Consider the following 20,614-nt stretch of genomic DNA (forward strand, 5'->3'; position numbering starts at 1 on the left):
TACACAAATTTGACTAAAAACTAGACATAATCAGGATATAACCTGAACACGCATTTAACCAAAAATTGATTTTTCAGGATACTTAAGCAGTGCAGCAGTGGTACTGACTTGGAATAAATGTTGGCCATAAAGTTATACCAGTACCTAACAACTTAAAAAAATAAATAAGTGTTTAATAAAGCATTAAGAGGGTGGCATGAATGGTGTGTGTGTGTAAGGAGGGGATGGAGAGGCAGGAAGGAAAAATCTAATCTTCCATACTAAGGTATATGTTTACATATATTTAAAAACTGAAAATATGCTTGAAGTTGAAAATCGGGGGCACCTCAGTGGCTTAGTCGGTTAAGCATCTGCCTTTGGCTCAGGTCATGATCTCGGGGGTCCTTGGGATCAAGCCCCGCATGAGGCTCCCTGCTCAGTCTGCTTCTCCCTCTTTCTCTGATCCTCCTCCCCACTTGTGCTCTCTGTGTCTCACATAGATAAGTAAAATTTTTAAAAAATAAATAGGGCGCCTGGGTGGCTCAGTCGTTAAGCGTCTGCCTTCGGCTCAGGTCATGATCCCAGGGTCCTGGGATCGAGTCCCACATCGGGCTCCCTGCCTCGCAGGAAGCCTGCTTCTCCCTCTCCCACTCCCCCTGCTTGTGTTCCTGCTCTCCCTATGTCTCTCTCTGTCAAACAAATAATAAATAAATAAAATTTTAAAAATAAATAAAATTGAAAACCTAAGAAATTACAGTATAAGTGTATCATTTAAAAATGAATAGCAAAAGAAAAAGCGAAATAATTTGAAATGAGATTATATAATCATGATTTTAACCAAATCTACATTTATTACTTTGAAAATTTTTTTTGAAGTTTAAAGGAGATAACAGATTTTGTTATTGATCTAAAATTTTTTCTATCCTAGGCCTCAACATAACATTTAGATTCATCTTAAAGTTATTAATGACTCCTGCAGAAGTGAAATTCTAGAATTTAAAGCACTATACTTTTCTATGAATGATGAAAATTCAACAATAGGCATAGTTTGTGTCTGAGTATAATTTGACCTAAGAGCTCAATGTATTTACAATTCATATGGTTGACTCTACTACACACCGATTCTCCCATTTCTGTAGCTGTTAGCAAATAAAAAGAGGTTTCTTACATTATCTACACTTCCTTTCTGCTGATTGTGTATTTTGAGGATAGTTTTTAGTAGAGATTCATGTCTTCTTTACCACTGAGGACTCTTAACAACAGTTAGCAGTAAACCTGTTCTGTTCTCATGCATATTCACAGACTCTTTTGAAGTAACCAGGTGCCTATGAGAGAGGAGTCTACAGTCCAGAATTGCAGTAGTACAAATAAAGAATGTTGATTGTGAGAAATAACACATACTCTTTAACTTCTTTCCATTGCAGACCAACTATCCAAGAAGCATACTCACCTCCCTGCTCTTAAATAGCAGTCAGAGCTCTGCCTCTGAGGAGTCTGTGCTAAGGTCAGACGCCCCTGATAGCACAGGAGATCAACCTGGACTTCACCAGGAAAGTTCCTCAAATGGAAAGTCTGACTGGCTAGATGCCACCCAGAAGTCACCCCTTCATGTTGGAGAGACCAGGAAAGAGGATGACCCCAACGAGGACTGGTGCGCGGTTTGTCAGAATGGAGGAGAACTCCTGTGCTGTGAGAAGTGTCCCAAAGTATTTCATCTTTCTTGTCATGTGCCCACTTTGGCAAATTTTCCAAGGTAAGATGGTACTTGCTTCCCTTTCCCACTTTCTTGCACTATAAATAACAATCACTGATCATTGCAATGTAATAGAAAACCTTAGAAACCTAAGTAAAAGTCCACTTCGCACAAATGCATACTCCAAAACCTTCAACATAGGGTTTTCAATATCCTGCTTCCCATTCCCTGTGCATCTCTCAAAAACCTAGTCTGTTAAAGAGGGCAGAAAATTCGAAGCCAGTCCTTCGAATTACTACAAATTGTTACCCTAAAGAACAGTGATCCTTATGCATAATAATTGCCACTATTATTCCATCGTATTTGCCAAGCATTGAGCTATGTCATTTACAAATATCTCAAGTACATTTTCAAACCAACCCTGAGATGCTGCTGCTGCTGATGATGATGATGTGTTGATGCTGATGCTGATGCTGATGATGCTGCTGCTGATGGTGATGATGATGCTGATGATGATGCTGATGCTGATGATGAACAGCAGCCACTGCGTTGATCTCTTTATTTCTTCAAAAGCTATACTTTTTAAAATTTAATTTCACATTTGAAGTTGCAAGAATAGTACCAAGAGCATTTCTTTTTCGTGAATCATTTCAGGGACAATGCCAGTTTTGCCTCACATCAGCCATAAGTTAACGTGTGTTTATTTGTGTTATGTGTTTATTTCGCATACGTGTTTCATGCCTCTTTGACTAGACTAATATTTACCACTTTGACCCTTGCACTGTATTGCTGCTGTTAAGCTCTCCCGGAATGGTGCTGTGTACATAGTAGTTATGCATGCAGTAAATCCACAGTGATTAAAATTCATGTCAAACAAACAAATCTGTATCATAGATGGTGTGGAGGAGGTGGGAAAGGGAGATGGTGAAGAAAGAAATGATGCATTAGGAATTCAGAAATACTTTATCCCCCAACAGTGGAGAATGGATTTGCACTTTCTGCAGAGACTTATCTAAACCAGAAGTTGAATATGATTGTGATGCTCCCAGTCACAACTCAGAAAAAAAGAAAACCGAAGGCCTTGTTAAGTTAACACCAATAGATAAAAGGGTAAGTTTTTTTGAAAATTTCTAACCTAGACTGTTAAAACACTTTCTTTGGTTAGATGGGGATTATTATAATGCCAGTGTGCCTTTCATCAAAGAAGTGTATATTCAATCACATTTTATACTGATCTCTTTTTCCTTTAGTTTTTCCCTAAGAGTATAGGAATCTTAAATAATATAACTTGTAACTTTTTCTGGTTAAAAAAAAAATTACAGTACTGTCCATACATTTTCTAGAAGCTTAAAAGACTGTACTTGAACAAGGTAAAACATGTATCCTCTATGTGGTCTAGAATTTGAGTCTACCTTTAGTAAATTTGTTTTCTTTCTTCTGTAAATAAGTTTTCTTCCTAATTTATTGAGAATTGGCACCAAAGAGATGGGCTTTTCTGTTTACTCTTCCTGGAAATAATTCCATTCTTTTACCAGATGGTACTGGGTTTATACCTCAAAGCCAGCTAATATAGTTAACTCTAATTGACAGAGCTACTACGTCAACACTTCTTTAGTAGTAAAGAAGTTCTTAGCTAAATTATTAAGTAAAACACTCAGTATGGGCCCCAAACATACACTGCCAGTGCTACCCCATATTTACTGGGATTAACCCTCAGCAGAGAGGTAGCCAAGTGTGTGGACAGCACCATGTGCATTCCCAGAGGCACGTTTGGACTGGACACACCATAGAAAGGGGTCCCTCTCTGGATCTCTTAACATACATATACTCTTTATTGACTATTAATAATCAATATATAAATTAGAGAGATAAGTGGAAATTTGTTTTTAAAGACCTTCAGATAGGTTTCTCATGGTACTGCTTTTTGTTCCTATAAAAACTGCTCTCATATATCACATACACCCCAAACCGTTAAATAGTATAGTTCAGTAAATGACCAAAGAGATCAGAACTCTAAGTATTGATACTTTTCTGGTATTCATCTGGTTTTAATTCTTGTTGTATTTTGAGACCCATAACATTGGTATTAAAAATAAGCTGTGACTTCATTATTTTATTTTTTTTTTTGCTTAGAAGTGTGAACGCCTACTTTTATTTCTTTACTGCCATGAAATGAGCCTGGCTTTTCAAGATCCAGTTCCTCTAACTGTAAGTATTAACATTATTTTGTGCATTTTTACATAGTAGGATGATTTTTTGTTATTGTTGTCTTTTAGAGCACGCACAAGTTGGGGGGGAGGTGGAGAGAATCTTTAAGCAGACTTCATGCCTAGTGCAGGGCTCAGTCTCATGACCCTGAGATCATGACCTGAGCCAAAATCAAAGAGTTGGACACTCAACCCGCTCAGCCACCCAGGCACCCCACACAGTAGGATGGTTTTTTTAAACTTGATTTGTGAGAACGTAGTTTCTCTACCATTCTTTAGTAGTCAGTTTCCTATATCTAAACCAAATCTTAAAGCTTTCTTAACACAAATGGAATACTTTGATCTTGAATACACTTTGATGTTCACAAATTGGCCCCAAACTTGTATTCATTTCTCATATATTCTTCTCATCTCACGTATTTTACCTACAATTCTCTGGAATGATTTCTATTAATTGTTTCTCTTTCAAGAGGCTTAGGCATATATCCTAAGGTATTGGGAAAAAACTTATAATTTGAGATAAAGACTCCTGAAATTCTTTGACATATTTTGATTTGTATAGATCCAGACTTAAAGTACTAAGTAAACTTGTAACAATAGAGGAAGGTGTGTGTGTGTGTGTGTGTGTGTGTGTGTGTGTGTGTGTGTACACCACAGGTTCGCTGTATAGGTTTCTTTAATGACAAATTAGTACACAGAAAAGCAATGAGAACAATCTGAATTTTATTCTCCCGCTTGTAGAATTTATTTAGGACAGGTAAATTTAGTCATTTTTATTATAGCTTCTCATTTATTTTGAAAGGTGCCTGATTATTACAGAATAATAAAAAATCCAATGGACTTGTCAACTATCAAGAAGAGACTACAAGAAGATTATTCCATGTACACAAAGCCTGAAGATTTTGTAGCTGATTTTAGATTGATCTTTCAAAACTGTGCTGAATTCAATGAGGTAAGAGGAAAAAAAAAACAGCAATGGGAAAATAATACTAAACCAGTTTATCAACAAAAGAGATGAAGATCTATGATAGCATAAATTTCTAGAAGTTCACGTTTGTCAGGGAATGAAAGGTAATTAGAAAGACTGTATCCACATTCCTAATCAAAGGTTTATTATATGGTAAGTGGACGTGCAAATTACAGCTGACAACTTGAAAACAATTGTAGAAAATAATTTTACCTAAAAGCATCCTTTGTCATTCCTACCTTTATTTCTTAAAATATGGCACTTCCAGACTAAAGCCTTCTTGATGTTGATCTTGAAATATTAAGGATGTGATCTAAATTGCTCTGGTGTTTAAATTTTCTCAATTTTTGATCTGTCAGTTTATCTAAACATCTGTCGACTTACAGCCTTTTGTTGATGGTTTGTTCTGTGTATTGGTTACTTGTTCCAGAGATCCACATTTTATTTAATTTGCTTTAAAAAACACCTGTTCCATGATTCTGTGATAATGGCATCTCTTCGATAATCTCAATTTAGTAATACAGTCATATGGCTATCACTAACTTATAGAATAATCCAGATGATTCCAAGCCTTTTATTTACTTATCTGACCTTCTCTAGACTTTGTCTAGCCCCAGACTATTATTTACTTCGTATCAGTGATGGTGCATAAACATTTTCCCAAAACTTGAGTTAAAAGAGAACAAAATGTGAGAAATTTACTTTTTTTATTGACTGTTGACTGTCTAAAATATTGGTGTTTGTTTTTTAATTCATATTTTCATTTTTATCCAACAGCCTGATTCAGAAGTAGCCAATGCTGGTATAAAACTTGAAAGCTATTTTGAAGAACTCCTAAAGAACCTTTATCCAGAAAAAAGGTTTCCTAAACTAGAATTCAGGAATGAATCAGAAGATAATAAATTTAGTGATGACTCAGATGATGACTTTGTACAGCCCCGGAAGAAACGCCTCAAAAGCATAGAGGAACGCCAGTTGCTTAAATAAGCATGGCGTGTGCCAGTTTTTAGATTTTTCATTTTTGTTTTTAAAAAACATTTTGTCGGTAATTTTAACATCATTACAAAAAGTTTGTGACCACTCTGATCTGTAAGTTTTTGATGTTTACTAGATTTTGATTTCCTTAATAAACCATTTCTTTTAATCTTCTTATTAAGAAAGAGAAGGGAAGTAAGGAAAGGAGTAAAAGGGAGGGAGAAGGGAGGGAGGAAGGAGAAAGGAAGGAAGAAGCATCAACAACAAAAAGACATTCTTCCCACTTCTTGGATTTCAAAACTACAATTTGGAATGATAGCAACTATAGAAAGGAAATAGAGTGTGTATGAACTCTTAAGTTGAAAATTTGACGTGGTTTGGATGTGTGCATTAATCCATTTTTAGAAAATACCACTACCCGTTAATTATGGCCCAACCATGAGTTTAGGTGTACGGTACTTAAGAACAGTACTCCGTGAACATGAGTGGTAATAAGAGTTCTATCCTAGAATGCTGACTGGTGCAACAAAAAAGTAGATTAGATGCTATTAAGAAGGCACCTAACAGTATATCATGTAAGATGGCAACTGTATTAAAGAAAAAGCAGGAAAACAAATGTTTGATTTTTGTTTTGTTTTCTCCTTGTCTGTAGAGGTGTTTGGTATAGCAGGTGTTCAAAGCCATTTTTCATACATTTCTAAATATAACTTCTTCCACTGAGGAAGTAAGTGTACACATGTTTGGTGTGCTGTGTGTCTCTGTGTGGTTTGTTTGCTTCTTAACTGTGCAGGTGATCCTTTTATAACAAGACTCATTGTTTGCAGTATGGCCGTTAGTGGAACTTCCCGCAACATGAAATACAGCAGTGTGCACCATGTTTGATGTGAGGATTCTTCAACATATTGGGCATTAAATATAAGTTCCCCTGTAAGGGTCTAGTTTTGTGGTTTTCATCTCTCTTTATAATTTGGAATAAAAATGTGTTGTGGAATTTGGGATCAGGCAGTTGGAGGGAATTACAATGAAAATTTAATTTTTTCTGAAGCTCCTGTTGCCTGATTTTAAAAGTCAGAACCTGAAATTGAATTTCATTTTCATTCTCCTAATAGAGGTACAAAAGACCAGTCTTCTGAGAGTAAGCATAGTGTTAATGAACCAGACCTCGCTAGTTAAACTGACATTCATTTATTCCTTTTGTTTGTTCAGTGTCAAAGAAGGAAACTAAATTAAGATAGAAGAAAAACATTGTGCCATTTGCTGATCTAACATTTGACAAAATAGTTACACATGAAGTTTTTCAAAATAACCATTATAAAACATTAATTGAATGAGGAAATTTTTCTCTTTAGGCTGATAGAATAAAAATAAGGCTGAGGTGAAAGAACCTTAATCTTCTTTGGATGGTATCACCTCCCAGGAATTACACCTAGAGGATTTGATTTTTTCCATGAGGCATTACTTTTTAAAATGGACAATTTGAAAATATCCTGGAGCTAATTCATTGGGTTTTCACATATTGCTAAAGATAAAATATGAGAAAATTTAGGAACAATAGCTTCTCATTGTAGACTTAGGTCTTGTCCATAGTATGTCAGTTACTCATTAATAAAGAGTCTTAATCACTTTTCCAAACATGTGTTTCAGAACAGTTGTTGTATTAATTTGTGAATATGCATTTGACATTTATTCTCCAAAGGCTGAACAAATTTTGATAACAGTGCATATACCATTTGTCTTTTTTTTTTTTCCTCTAGCATTTTTTAGCACAGCAACTGTGGAGGTTTAGCTAGTAAGTTTATTGTTGGTATCTCAGAATACTGTTCTTCTGGCCATTTGTTCTTCCATACTTGTCTGCTGAGTTAAAACGGCAACACAGATAAATTCTGAGGAGGATCACAAAGGGAAATAGCACCTAAAGGGAGAAAAATATATAATTTCTTAAATGCATCTGAGCCAGAATTTCTACTATCATGCCCAAACATTCACTGTTAAATTTAGTCATAATAATCTTTTAAAAACAGTATTTCACCTTTACCATTTTTTTGCTGATTGAAAGGTAGTTATGAACCATCTTTCCTACAATCATACATAATACAAATTACATTAAAACTAGGTGTTTTTCTCTCCAAACAGCCTTTTTGTAATGGTCTTTAAGATTAAAGTCCTGGGTGGATTCCCAGCTAAGTAGTTCTTAAATTCGAATAGAAGTAAGGTATGAGGTGAGCCTGACTATTCCCCATGCGCGTTTAGAGAGCATCTTCCCAAAAGTTCAGTGTGACTCAGGCAACTTTGACCTAAACTTAATTAAAACACTCCAGTGTTTACCTCTGATCAAAAACTCCAGATTTCCTTCTGGATTTGGAACCACAGCCCAGTGTCATAGATGCAAGACCCTGTAATGCTAAACGTGATCACATGAGGACACCTTTGGCCAGGGCTTGTGAATTGAACAGACCATGTGGGAGCTAGGATTTACCTAATTCCAGCTCATCAAAAGCCTTCCCATGCTTTCCCATGGATCAAGCATCTGATCTTTCTGGCATAAGGCAATAATATATTCAGAATAAATTTGTATATGAGCATCTGGCAATGCAATTATTTTCTCCTTTCAATTAACAGGCCTTGCTTATCTTTTCTGAATGGAGGGGTGAGAAGTTGGATGTGCTGAAAGGAAAATGTCCTATTCCCTTCCCTTGGCAGTTTTACTTGCTTTGTCACGCTAAAAACCAGGCTTCCTGTTTTACCCCTACACTGTAGTATAAATGCAATATAACTTAGGAATACTTTCACAAAGATTCACTCCACAATCGGAAGGGTGAGTATACAGTTGATTGCTCCATTTATGAATTTGCATTTCAAATTCCTATGTTGTTATGGCGCTTAAACTTTTAAATTTGGGTTCCATGGACAGGCTAGTCAATGAAAGGAGAACTCCTCCTTTTGCTGAGGCCTGATCCATAAATTAATGTGAATCCCTTAAAGTTGCTACATGTGAGCAAAAGGTTTTTAGGTGTAAATAGAAGATGTGCTTATGTTATGAATGAGAGAAATTGAGTGATCTGATTGGTTATTGTAGACATGACCATGAGTTCAACCATCTAATTTCTAATGGAAGCCCTCCTTTTAAGTAACATGTACATATTTTCTAAAGTATTTTATAACCTCATGTAAATTAATGGTTGATATCTTTTTATATATATTGCCCTTTCATCTTGGGTGTGAATTTAGTAAGTCATAATTCACATGGTGGTAGCTCATGTTCCTTCGTGAGAATAATGCTGGCCAGTCAGACCCCGATTACTTTCCCCACAAAGATTTGCTTATTGTGAAAGACATCATAGGCAGTAGTCTTTGCTGTTGTTTGGTCTTTGTTTTTTAATTTGGGGGGGGCGGTGGGGAGGGGCAACTGGTGCTTTGATTTTTAATAAAAATTAGCTTTGATGGATTTTTACTGTGAATGTTTTACCGCAAGCAATTTTAATGGAAAAATTACTGTATGTCATTCAATAGAATCTTACCTAGTTCGAGTCTCTCTTCATTACCAGCTTTGTGTGTTCCTCTAAGAAAGTGATACATAATAGGGATGAGCTACTAGTCTGTAAATGATAGGAAAACTTTCTTAAAAATTCCAACATACGCATTTCACCAGCCTTATAAGCAAAAAATAATTTTACAAACAGGAAGGAAGGGGGTGATAACTTTAGTCGCTGATTCCCATCCCCCTCAAAGTAGGAAAACCAAAGATGTCATGAAAAATTCTCCTTGTCTAAAACATGTTGGAAGAGGACAGGAAGACAGTAGGGACTTTTACGGGTCACTTTGAAAGTTTACTGATGTTAATTTCACCTGTAAACTTTCTAAAGTTTTGATTCTCAGAAATTACAACTGTTTTTAATAAAAACTACTATTGGAGGTGGCACCTGGGTGGCTCAGTAGATTGCAACTGGCTCTTGGCTCTTGATTTCGACTCAAGTCATGATCTCAGAGTCCTGGGATCAGGCTCTGTGCTTAGCAGGAAGTCGGCCTGAGGATTCTTTCTCCCCCTCTGCCTCTCCCATGGCTCACACGTGCTCCCTCTTTCTCTCTCTCTTTCTCAAGTCTTTATAACTCACTATTGGATATTAAATAGATCTTACTTTCATAGGACTGGGAATAAACTTCTGTTTGATTCTTGAGTTTTTACGTAGAATAATTAAGTCCTACTTTGAATCCTAAAAATAGCCCTTACCTAAAAATTACAAGTTAAACATTTAGCAAAATTCTCTTTCCCATATCTTCAAAAGTAGATGTGGAAGAAAGTCTAATGTCCTCTGCCATGTATCAGGATACTTGTGTGAATTCTTTATCCATATTCTCTAATGCCTTTAAACTTAACACAAATGCACTAGAAAATTCAGTCTGGAATCTTTTCATTACTAATGATTAAAGCCAAGTTATTGTTTTGGGGGTAGGGGATAGAATACATAGATCAACCAGGGTTAAGCACTTCTCACCCTTGGAATGGGATTGTATGGACCTGAGAGGTGGCATTTCTCCAAAGAAAATCAGGGTGTTAAGAGGAAAGAGGAAGAATGGCAACAAGACAAGAATGAGGCACCATGGTTTAACAATAATGCTGGTTCTCTAATCTAATTGATTTTAGGGATTTACTGATGAGGGTATATGCTAAGAAAGCCCAAAATACAGAAAGTCTAAAATAAAGGTTTCAGCATTCATATTACAGGATGAGTTTTTGCCATTGTAGACTATGCTTTAAAGAGACTTAAATCTGGGGCAACCTGGGTGGCTCGGTCGGTTAAGCATCTGCCTTCGGCTCAGGTCATGATCCCAGGGTCCTGGATCAAGCCCCAAGTCAGGCTCCCTGCTTAGCAGGAAGTCTCCTTCTCCCTCTGCCCTCCCCCAACTCTTGATCTCTCTCTCTTTCAAACATCTGATTTAAGTCTCTTAAAAAAAAAAAAAGTTTCTATATATAGAACTATTAGGTTTGGGGTGGCTTGAAATTTGTTGACTTCCATTTCTACTAATGACTAATTCTACTAAGGAGGATAAACAATACACATAAGTTTATAAAGGATTTCTTGAATTTAGTATTCAATTAAAATCACATTAATAAAATTTGCTGTTGACTAATTCAGTGTCTTCCAGGGAGCCTGGGTACTAGACTGGTGGACAACACTGTAAAGTTCCTTAAGCCTGGATACTTCCACAAGTACTGAGAGTTCCTGAAATTCTTGAGAAGATGCTTGAGCATCAGCTTTGTCATTGTTGACTGTGATTGTCCATCACTACTGTCCTTTGGTTTTATTATCCTTTGGTTTAATTATAAACTGCTGCTAACATGAGCATCAGGATTGTCAGTTATGATTGGGGGTGAGTTATTTGGCTAACCCTCCCATGTGTAGCCAAGACATCTTTGCATCAGAAATATTTGGGCCTAAAATTTTTAATAGCTATACCAAGGTAGGTGTGTAAACTTTTAAAAATGAAGAAAACAAATTAGGTGATTGCCTACTTCAAAAAGTGTTTGTTTCAGTCTCCATTCTCAAGGGTCCAGGGAGCTGCAAAATGCCGTAGAAGGCAAGAAGCTTTCATAGGATGAAGAATAAGCAACAAGTAAGTATCAGAGCCCAAAGCTGGCTTGGCACTTGGGGGACTGGCTGACTGGAACATTTATAGGGACCTGGACATGAAGTTTTGGTTTGCTGATGGGGCACACACCCTGAGTAGAGCAGTTCCATCTTGGACCTTGAAATTTATTTCAGTAGCCCTCTGCCCCCATTTTTGATCAAAAATAATGTGACTCTTAGTTACCACTGGCTCTTTAGGTCTCAGTGTAGTATTCAGAAAAGATGTCAGGCTTATATTCTTGGGGCTGGTAATGTTCTTATATTCTCTTTTGTTACGTGTGGACAGATCTGTTTAGTCAGTGGCTGCTCATAGGCATTTAAAACTTCGGAGAGAACACAGCATATTAGGGAGACACTAATTCTTACCAAAATAATGCCTGTGGTTTGCAGAGTGCTCCAGGGTCAAGGTTCCTATTGATGTGTGGTGGCAAGCGAACACTCAAGGAAGAATTCTTGAGATTTTTTTGGTGCAAAAAGGTGCTTTTATTATAGCTCAGGGACAGGACCTGTGTGCTGAAAGAGCTGTCCTTTTGCTGGTGGTTATATGTCTAGTGCTCAAGGGGGAAGGGATGTGCAGGCACTATTAGGTCACAAATGTCTTTGAATTTCTACTTGTAAAACTACTTCCGCAAGATTCCTGTGGTGCTTATCAGTCATTCAGCTGGATATTAACTATCGGTGAGATGTACAGGCAATCATAAGACCCTTGAAGAATGTAGCAACCAGTACATATTTGATCCTTATCGAAACTATGCAGGCTGTAGGTCAGTCTTTGGGCTAAAGGTGAACATTTTTCTGCTTCTATTCCACTATTTCACTATGTCCCAAACCAACTAGAAATCAAGGAATGATCTCATAGAGGGGGATATTTCTTTAAGCCAGGTGGCCTGCTTATGTATTCCGTCTAATTGTCTACTTCCCTAGAAGTATTTATCCAGTGAGTTTCAGAGAAAGTGAGCCACTGGAAATCGGGGAGAAGTTTGTGACAAGTATAAAGAACTACAGAATCACCCGCCTCCCAGCAGATCCAGTAGTTGGTTGTAGGTTGGTTTACCCTCCTTTGTAATGGCCTGAGATATGTATATAATAGTATCCTCCTTGCCAGCCAGGGCGAAGCAATAGGTGGACAAAAGAATCATAAAGGATGGCTAGAGAGGGAAGGAGGCATGGAGGAATAGTTCATGGCGTGGTGTCCTGGGAAGAAACACTTTGTCTCAATGTCTGCTTTTCTTCCTAGTCAATTTGAATTTGAATCTCAGGTGTTTACATAGGACCAGATGCCAGATGGAATCTTCCTTAGTTGGGAAATATGTACCCAAGGTTTAACACTTTGGAATTTGGTAGGGCCCTTTCCATGAGTCTCACTTTTGTAAAAATACAAGTAAAACAACAATATTGTTAATGACTATTCATTATAATGAAATTGTTCTTTCTGTGATAAAACATTTTAAGATAACAAGAATTATGACTCAACATACCACTACAGATCAGATTTTTAAGAATTTAATGTGATTTTTTTGAAACATTTACATTAATAACATATCTGTATGGGTATGGATATAGCCTAAGAAGGTTAACATCACTTACTTGACAATGTTTCCTCTATAATTTAACATCAAATAAGCCTAATTAGGCTTAACTTTTGTTCTGTCTCCTTATTAGAAAAAATCTTTTGAGATGTGCCAGGGACCCTCTAGAAAATGTCCGTTAGTTCAAAGTCAAAAAGACTTTGTTTAGAATTTGAGTTGGGGGAATTTTGCCAAAGATACCCATTTACCAAATTAACTTCAAAGGCTAATAACAAAGTTACATAATTATTTTTTAAAACCCTTAGTTCTTGTAATAATGAGAAGACTGGGTTAAATACTTGAAGACCTGTTAAAGACAACATGAAGCATGGTCAAGTATTTTGGTAAGACACAAATTCTTTAATCTGCCTAGAAAGCAAAGAAATGTTTATTTACACTATCTTTAGTGCAGATCAATAATCTAAGAAAACTGTCCTTTGAACAGAAAAACAAATTCTAATTTTGTACTAGTGTACTTTTGATAACTGACTGAGCCACCCCTATTTAAGTGCCTGCCTTCAGCTCAGGATCCAGGCTCCCTGGCTCAGCAGGAAATCTGCTTCTCCCTCTACCCCTCCCCTCTGCTTGTGCTCCCTCAAGTAAATAAAATCTTGAAGAAAAAAAAATATATATATCCATTCCAATCTTAGCCTTTTCCACAAACCAACAACTTTTTAAATATTCATTCAGGCCCTTCTTTTTCCTCTCATTCTGGAACAATCCATTGTTTCCCTTTTGACAAATTATTATTTTTCCTTTAATAAAAACATCTCCATATCTGATAACTTCTCTTACCCAAAACACATCCTACATTTATTGCAGAGATGTTTCCTTTATTTATATTTAGAATTATTAGCCCCTTAGAATCATTAATCCTTTAACAGTAAGCAATTGGGGACTATCTGTTGGCTAGTATTTTGTGGATTGACAAATGTATAATTTTATAATTTCAAGTATATTCCTCATAGGAAATTTTTCAGTGTGGCACAAAACATGTTTACTAATACACCCAAGTATTTTTATTTCCTCTGTAAAAGGAAGCCAAAAGTGGATAAACTTATGTTCAGTAGTTAAGGTCTCCGTATTTTATCTTGCTTGTAAATGATCTAGATATTCAGTGAATGTCCATCATTTAATTTAACTCAGGATAACTTTAAGGTTTCGGGTCACAAAAAATTTTTGGAAACAGTTTTTAAGGAAACCTACCATAAAGCGTAATTGTTGTTGAAATGTTTATACAAATAAACTTTTCTATCTCTTTATTTGTTCTTTAGATTACTCATGAGACATTAAACAGCTAACCATTACCTTATTTGACTTTCAGTAAACCCTAGGAAGAATAAAAGTCCTGTCTATATTATAATTAATATTGATAACTCTAAAGAACTGCCTGTTTTAATTAAGCCAAGAAACTTAAAATAGCTTTATTTTTTAAACCAAAGATTATCCTAGATCACTTGAACTTGAAAAACATTTGAGTTGGTTTCTGTATTTCTGAGAGTATACTTGATTTATATAAACATGTGTTTGTCTTTAAGCAACTTAAATAGAGCTCTTTACAAATTAATTTTGGCAATACCATCTGAAGGTAGAAAAAAATCCTATCTATAACATAAACATACAGATGCAAACCGGTATCTTATAGCTTTTGTTTTAAAATTTTGGCCATAAAATGGATACAATAATATACTAAACTCACTAGTTTGTCAAGAATAACTGGATCCAAATTTTGTTTCTGGCAGATAGAATAAGTTGTTTATCTGCTCAGTTGGCTCAAACTTCTTACTAGAGTTTGTGGAGAAGACTTAAAAACTTTTCATTTACCTGATTTCCAAATAGCCTTAAAGTAACAGTTGCCTCCCCAAAGTTTGCATTCCAAAGAAATGGCCCTTAATGGTTCCTAGAAAATACTGGTTAGAACATTTATATCTCAAAGGCACAGAAAAAGAATGCAAGTTCTTCCAAGAAGAATCTTTGTTTCCTAAGTCCAGAATTTTTATAATACCTACAAGCCTTTTGAGATGAATAGGGGAGGTTAAAAGGAGGGGTGGGGCCTTTTTTTGTTCTTGATTTGTAAGACAAGGACATTTTTAATTCCTCAGAGAATTGGGTCGCACCCTGAATGATACCAAGGGGCTGACCCACCCATACAGTCTTCAATTTGCTTTTTTATTATCGGGAGGATGATCTTCAACTAAGAAATCAAAAAAAGATTCCTGTGTTCTAGATTTAGAGCTGTTTGTGTTTTGCATTCCCCCCACCTTGGTATAAATTTCATTCTTAAGGGAGAAGACCTAAAAAGTTCTATCAGGCTCTGAATATTTGCTTGCTATTTGGCCAACTTCTGGCCATAGGGTACTACAGTTACTTTTTGTAAAAAATCCTTGCAACTACCTTGCCAAATTTCAGCCAGCACAAACAGTAAATAATCCTGGCAATATTTAACAGTCCAAAAGATTTTACCCTGCCAAGATCCATAACTCCTCCCAAAGATAACCAAAAGAAAAAAGGACCTTAGCAATTCCCTAATCAACACTTGGTAGGCCCCTAGACACAAATGGGGTATAACCCACATTTCTGTGCAGCCATCTTTTGGCACCCATCCTGACAGTTGAGCTGCCTACAGACACAAGAATGAACAACCTACAAGCCCCAGCAGGCAGAAAGCCACAGTCTCAGGAAACAAAACGAGACAAAGTAATTGCCATCCCTGGGAGAGAAAGGATCAATAACCAATGGGTTCCCTAAAACCAAATTCCCAAGAATCTGGATTTGGAAAGGAAAGGACAATGTGCAGTTTCTCTTGACCAGGCATTACAGTGGTCCAGAAGAGCTGACCTTGATAAGAATGATTTCTCTTCACCAGCTTCTGCCAGTTTCACCAGGATCCCATCTACAGGCTCCACTGAGTGGAGTTTAAAATCGAGTATAGCTCTCAAGATTTGGTAAGGGTTTCCATTAATTTTAGTTTCCCCTTGGCAGTTTGAGGGAATAACTGGTAGTAATTTATAGGAGAATCCATCAGAGTTCCATCAACCCTAGCCTCGTGGAGGGGGCTAGAGGTCCTTCCTTTCAGAGTAAATATGGGGGCATTCAAATGTGATAAAATCTTTGAGGACAATTTTTTCCAGTGTCCCAGTTGATTGCACCAATTTGTGGGCCAGTGTGTTGATGATGGATGCCCTAGGATGGATGCAATAGGGGAGACCCAGCTGTTGTCTTAGGTTTCTGGCCTTGGAGCTGTTGCCGTTTTAAGGTCACTAACTTCCAGGACCATTGGCTTGGGTCTTGTGGTCTCTACAGGGTGGAAAGGCAATTCAGATAATGGAGGAGTAGACTGTTGATTACTCAGGTAAAGGAAGATAGAGGGGAGTTGAAGGTGTCCCATCATCTTAACAGTTTTGTTTTAGGTATCTCTTTTGTCTTAAATTTTATTAGCCTTTTGCACTGAATCAAACTATTTTAGAATTTTGAAACATCTTGGAGACTTCTACATACCAATTAAAATAGGTATCCCCTCCTGGTTATTGATTTGGGAACCCTTTTTTTTATTTACGTGCACTTCTTGGCAGTAGATACAGCTTCCAAGACCTCAATTCTTTGAAACTTGATCTTATTTAAGTTTTGGGTTTCTCAGAGTAAGTTAATCCCCAAGCGGGCTTGGGGATTTTGTGACGTCTTCCGTGTATTTTGTTGCACAGAATTTTTCTTGAGGTTGCTAAGTGACCTAGTGTCAGTCTATCTGGTTCTGTAACCAATGTTTCCTTGCACTGGAGTCTTAGATTTAGGTGGCAAGTGCTCTTTTAAGTGCTCAACCCATGCCCACCAACTTCACATCTTTTGCTTCCAAGATTCCAATTAGCAATGGCTTTTAATAGTCCAACTTGTGCCCATTTAGATTTTGTTGTGCCATTGGTTACAACAGTTCAAATTTCTTATCTTACTTTCCCAAGTCTCCCAGCATTTTATGCAAAGGATGTACCTCAAGGCTTTAGGAGTTGCTAACTGCTGCCACCCCTTGCAGACTCCCACTATAATGTACCTTTCTGGGAACTATATTTTACATACATACATACATACAAAATATATATATACACACACACATAGTTGTATATAACTGTATATATTTGTAGCACATAGCTCGTTTAGATCAGAGCGGCACACAAAGCCTAGAAGTGACTTATCCACGGCCCTTGGTTTTGATGAGAGGAACAGTGAACTCAAAGGATTCAGCAGGCTCCTTGCGTGTGTGTCTTACTGTTCCATAGGGCCATTAGCAGTGTGCTTCAGATGCTCATCCTTGTTGCCAAAACCAGTTAAAAATTATTTAGGTGACCCAAACAAACCTTATTTGACATTTTATGGAGCAGGCAATGTCCATTCCCGAGAGTCCAGAGAACTACAAGCTGGGCAGAAGGCAGGAAGCTTTTATAGGATAAAAAATAAGAGGCCAGAATTGGCTTGGTGATTGGCACACTGAACACACTGTTTCTGGCCCAGTAGAACATTTACAGGGACATGAAGGTTATTTCAGTTTGCTAGGGCACCTGGGTGGCTCAGTCTTTTAAGTGTCTGACTCTTGATTCCGGCTCAGGTCATGATCTCAGGTGGTAAGATCGAGTCCTGCATTGGGCTCTGCATGGAGTCTGCTTGAGATTCCCTCTCCCCCTGCCCCCAGCTCTTGCACTCTCTAAAATAAATTTCACTTTGCTGATACAGCACTCTAAGCAGGAGCTATTCCATCTTGGGCCTAGAAATTTATTTCAACAAAACTATGGCCTGTTAGCCAAATTTAACCTCTGGCCCTCTTTTACACAGTCTAAGAGATAGGGATGTTTTTTACATTTTTTTAAATTTTATTTTATTATGTTAATCACCATACATTTTTTTAAGGCTGAAAGGGTGGTGGAGGTGTGTAACAGAGACGATATTTAGCTCACAAAATGAAATAGTTACTGTCTGGCCCTTTACAGAGAAAGTTTCCTGACTTTAAGCCATTTGCACCTCTGGTTCAAATAGGAATGATTTGCACCCCTATTGAAGCAGGCGTATAAACCCTCTCATACATAGACTTGGCTAATACAGTGATACTTGATATGTGGCTGCAGTGAGTTCTTTTTCCACTGCGAAGTGCAGATGGGAAGAGTAGATGAACAAGCCGTGGGGTCCCCAGTTTTAGAGGTGTCCACAATAAGCGTAAATAGCAATAAAAGACTACATCTCAACATAAAAGCCTTAGGTGTTGTTTTTTTTTTCTACACCATACCTAGTGATGTCCTGCATGCTACAATTGCTCAACAAAAGGCAGATAAGTCATTGCATGATGTAGGAAAGCTTGCTGCACTTTTTAATTTTTTATCACATCATGGGAGTCTCCCATAAAGTAATAAAATTAAGATACAAACAGGATCTGGGAAAAAATTCATTTATTCCCAGCTTTTTTGCAATGATATGCAGGATTCATGCTAATTTAGGCATACTTTATAGATAAGCACACAATTTAAATAAATGCGAATTTTAATTGTGAATTTGACTGTTTTGAAAGGCTTAATGATACAACCCCAAGTTCACTCCTTAGCTACCAAATTTCAGGCCAACTTTTGCTACAAACCTCATGGGAAAATATCAAGTATATATGCATTTTCTCTAAGAAACTTTAACAACTTGATGTCAAAGAAAAGCTACCTTCCCCCTACCCATCTCCCATAGAAACCTTTCCAATCTTAAAAGTATATTTTTATAGAAGTTCTCTATAGTCTCCGAAGAAGAACATCAATATAAAGTTTACCCACCTCCTTCTCGTGTGCCTTATTTTTCAAAAATACATCATCAGTTTCTTAATTACCAAGTAGTATACAGAAATTAAACCAAGTTTTTAAAAATGTGCCACAGCTCTTTGTAAAGATAAAATGCATTTTTCTTCTCTGGTAGACATTGGTTTACAGGTCTTCATTTAATTTGCTGGAATAAGAAGTGATTCAGTAGATCAATACATTTAATAAAAAGAAAGCCTCTCCATTCATCCTCAATGTCTGGCACTCAAAACTGGAAATAGAAGATTTCTTAATAAACTTGTAAGGAATTAAGACCCTAGCATTTACCCTGTGTACCTGACTGGCAATGGTAGCTTTAGAGTTAATTCTAGTGTGATAAAAACATCATTCAGAAAAATCACACTATAAATGTCCTCTTTCAAGAATTTAGCAAAGATTTGGAGCGAATACTTGGTTACTTTAGTTTCAGTGCTGCTCGAAGTTACATGCAAGCAAACTGGATACCCATTTTTTTTTTTTTTTTTTTTTACTGGAACCCATTAAAGCAAATACCACACACACATTAGCACACACCTGGATGTCAGGTCTGCTTCAAAGAATTTCCATATTCCAAGCTCATTTCCTTTGGTCCAAAGATGATAGTTGAGAATACTTAAGAGATTTCTGCATCACTTACCTGCAGGGCCCGTCCTTTGGTCTCAATGGGGAGAGTAAATGCAGAAATGGCACATACAACACAGACCGATGAGAAAAGACACAGGGCCCCCAGGAATGATGCACTCATAAGAACCTGCAAGTCATAAGGAATGACTCAATTTATTGTGCCCCAGTCACTTCTAAATAGATTTTTATGTCAAAGGGGAAATCCTCTCTCCACCTTACATGAATGGATGTCCTTTGCAGCCATTCTGCAAATAGTGCATTCCTGACATCTTAGGTCTATTATTTATTTGGGCCCAGCTATTGTAGGCATTTTGTGTGACCCTGTGAGTTAGGACTGACATTAACATGTACTGGCCAGGTCAGACCTCTCTGCACCCACTCCTCGGTATCTCCAGAGCAAACCAGTATCTGGGGAAGAGACGAGATCTGGTTTTCCACACTTTCGTACCAGTCTAGTTTGCTCAACTTCTAATTCTCATTGTATGCAGGATTCCCTCTGCCTAACATCCACTTGTTCCCCCTTCAGTTCTGACAGGATGGATTAGGAGGAAGTTTTGTTTTGTTTGGGGTTTTTGTTTTGTTTCTTGGAGATGCAATCTAATGGTCTCTGAAAAGATAATCAATTTTATCTGTTCATGATGCTTCATGTGTGACAGTACTTTCTGTTTGGTGTCCATTTTTTTCCACATTCAGAGTGGATTTCTGCCAGTTGGCCAAGACCATGCTCTGTTACTGGCAAGTTCAGACACTCCCATCTCCTACATCTGTTAACCCAGGGCTGCCTCCAGTTAGCAAAAAGCCAACCACTTGCTAGTTGTCAACTCATCTCACAAGGATAGTTAAATGAAGTGACTAAGGAACAGCAAGGCTCTCTACAGTCACAGAATACTACAATTTGGACAGACCTAGAAATTATCAGGTCTAGTCCAACCTAAAGTTACAAATAAGCCTAAAGTAAGGGCTAAATGACTACTTGTCCAAAGTCACATATAGATCCCTCACATGATCTACTGCTATTCAACCTCTTAGGTTCCGCTAAGATACACAATTTGAGAGCCCATCCTGTGTATAAGGCCTACTGCCTTCCAAAACAGTAAATAATTCCACCTGCTGTGCGAGCAACCCATGATAATAACTTCCTAACTATTGTGTAGTTGACCT

General features: G+C 37.2%; 2 protein-coding genes across 6 annotated transcripts in view; one reads left to right on the forward strand and one right to left on the reverse strand.

Annotated features, from left to right (window-relative positions):
* Positions 1 to 6,753, forward strand: part of TRIM24 (tripartite motif containing 24) — a 120,626-nt gene extending 113,873 nt beyond the window's left edge. For both annotated transcript variants that reach the window (XM_027573826.2, XM_027573825.2), the window contains exons 15-19: positions 1,404 to 1,732; positions 2,650 to 2,782; positions 3,806 to 3,880; positions 4,682 to 4,831; positions 5,624 to 6,753. In XM_027573826.2, coding sequence (XP_027429627.1) covers positions 1,404 to 1,732; positions 2,650 to 2,782; positions 3,806 to 3,880; positions 4,682 to 4,831; positions 5,624 to 5,833 — 897 coding nt within the window. In that variant the 3' untranslated portion in view covers positions 5,834 to 6,753. The remainder of the gene's footprint in view (positions 1 to 1,403; positions 1,733 to 2,649; positions 2,783 to 3,805; positions 3,881 to 4,681; positions 4,832 to 5,623) is intronic.
* Positions 6,754 to 18,903: 12,150 nt separating this feature from the next.
* Positions 18,904 to 20,614, reverse strand: part of SVOPL (SVOP like) — a 78,674-nt gene continuing 76,963 nt past the window's right edge. For 3 of the 4 annotated variants that reach the window (XM_027573829.1, XM_027573830.1, XM_027573828.1), the window contains 2 exons: positions 19,467 to 19,580; positions 18,904 to 18,977 (listed from right to left, as the gene is read on the reverse strand). In XM_027573829.1, the coding sequence (XP_027429630.1) occupies positions 18,966 to 18,977; positions 19,467 to 19,580 (126 nt within the window). In that variant the 3' untranslated portion in view covers positions 18,904 to 18,965. Of the gene's footprint in view, positions 18,978 to 19,442; positions 19,581 to 20,614 lie in introns of those variants that run through there. The other variant, XM_027573827.1, reaches the window with a different exon arrangement.

The sequence above is a fragment of the Zalophus californianus genome, chromosome 12, assembly GCF_009762305.2.
Source record: "Zalophus californianus isolate mZalCal1 chromosome 12, mZalCal1.pri.v2, whole genome shotgun sequence".
Lineage (NCBI taxonomy): Eukaryota > Metazoa > Chordata > Mammalia > Carnivora > Otariidae > Zalophus > Zalophus californianus.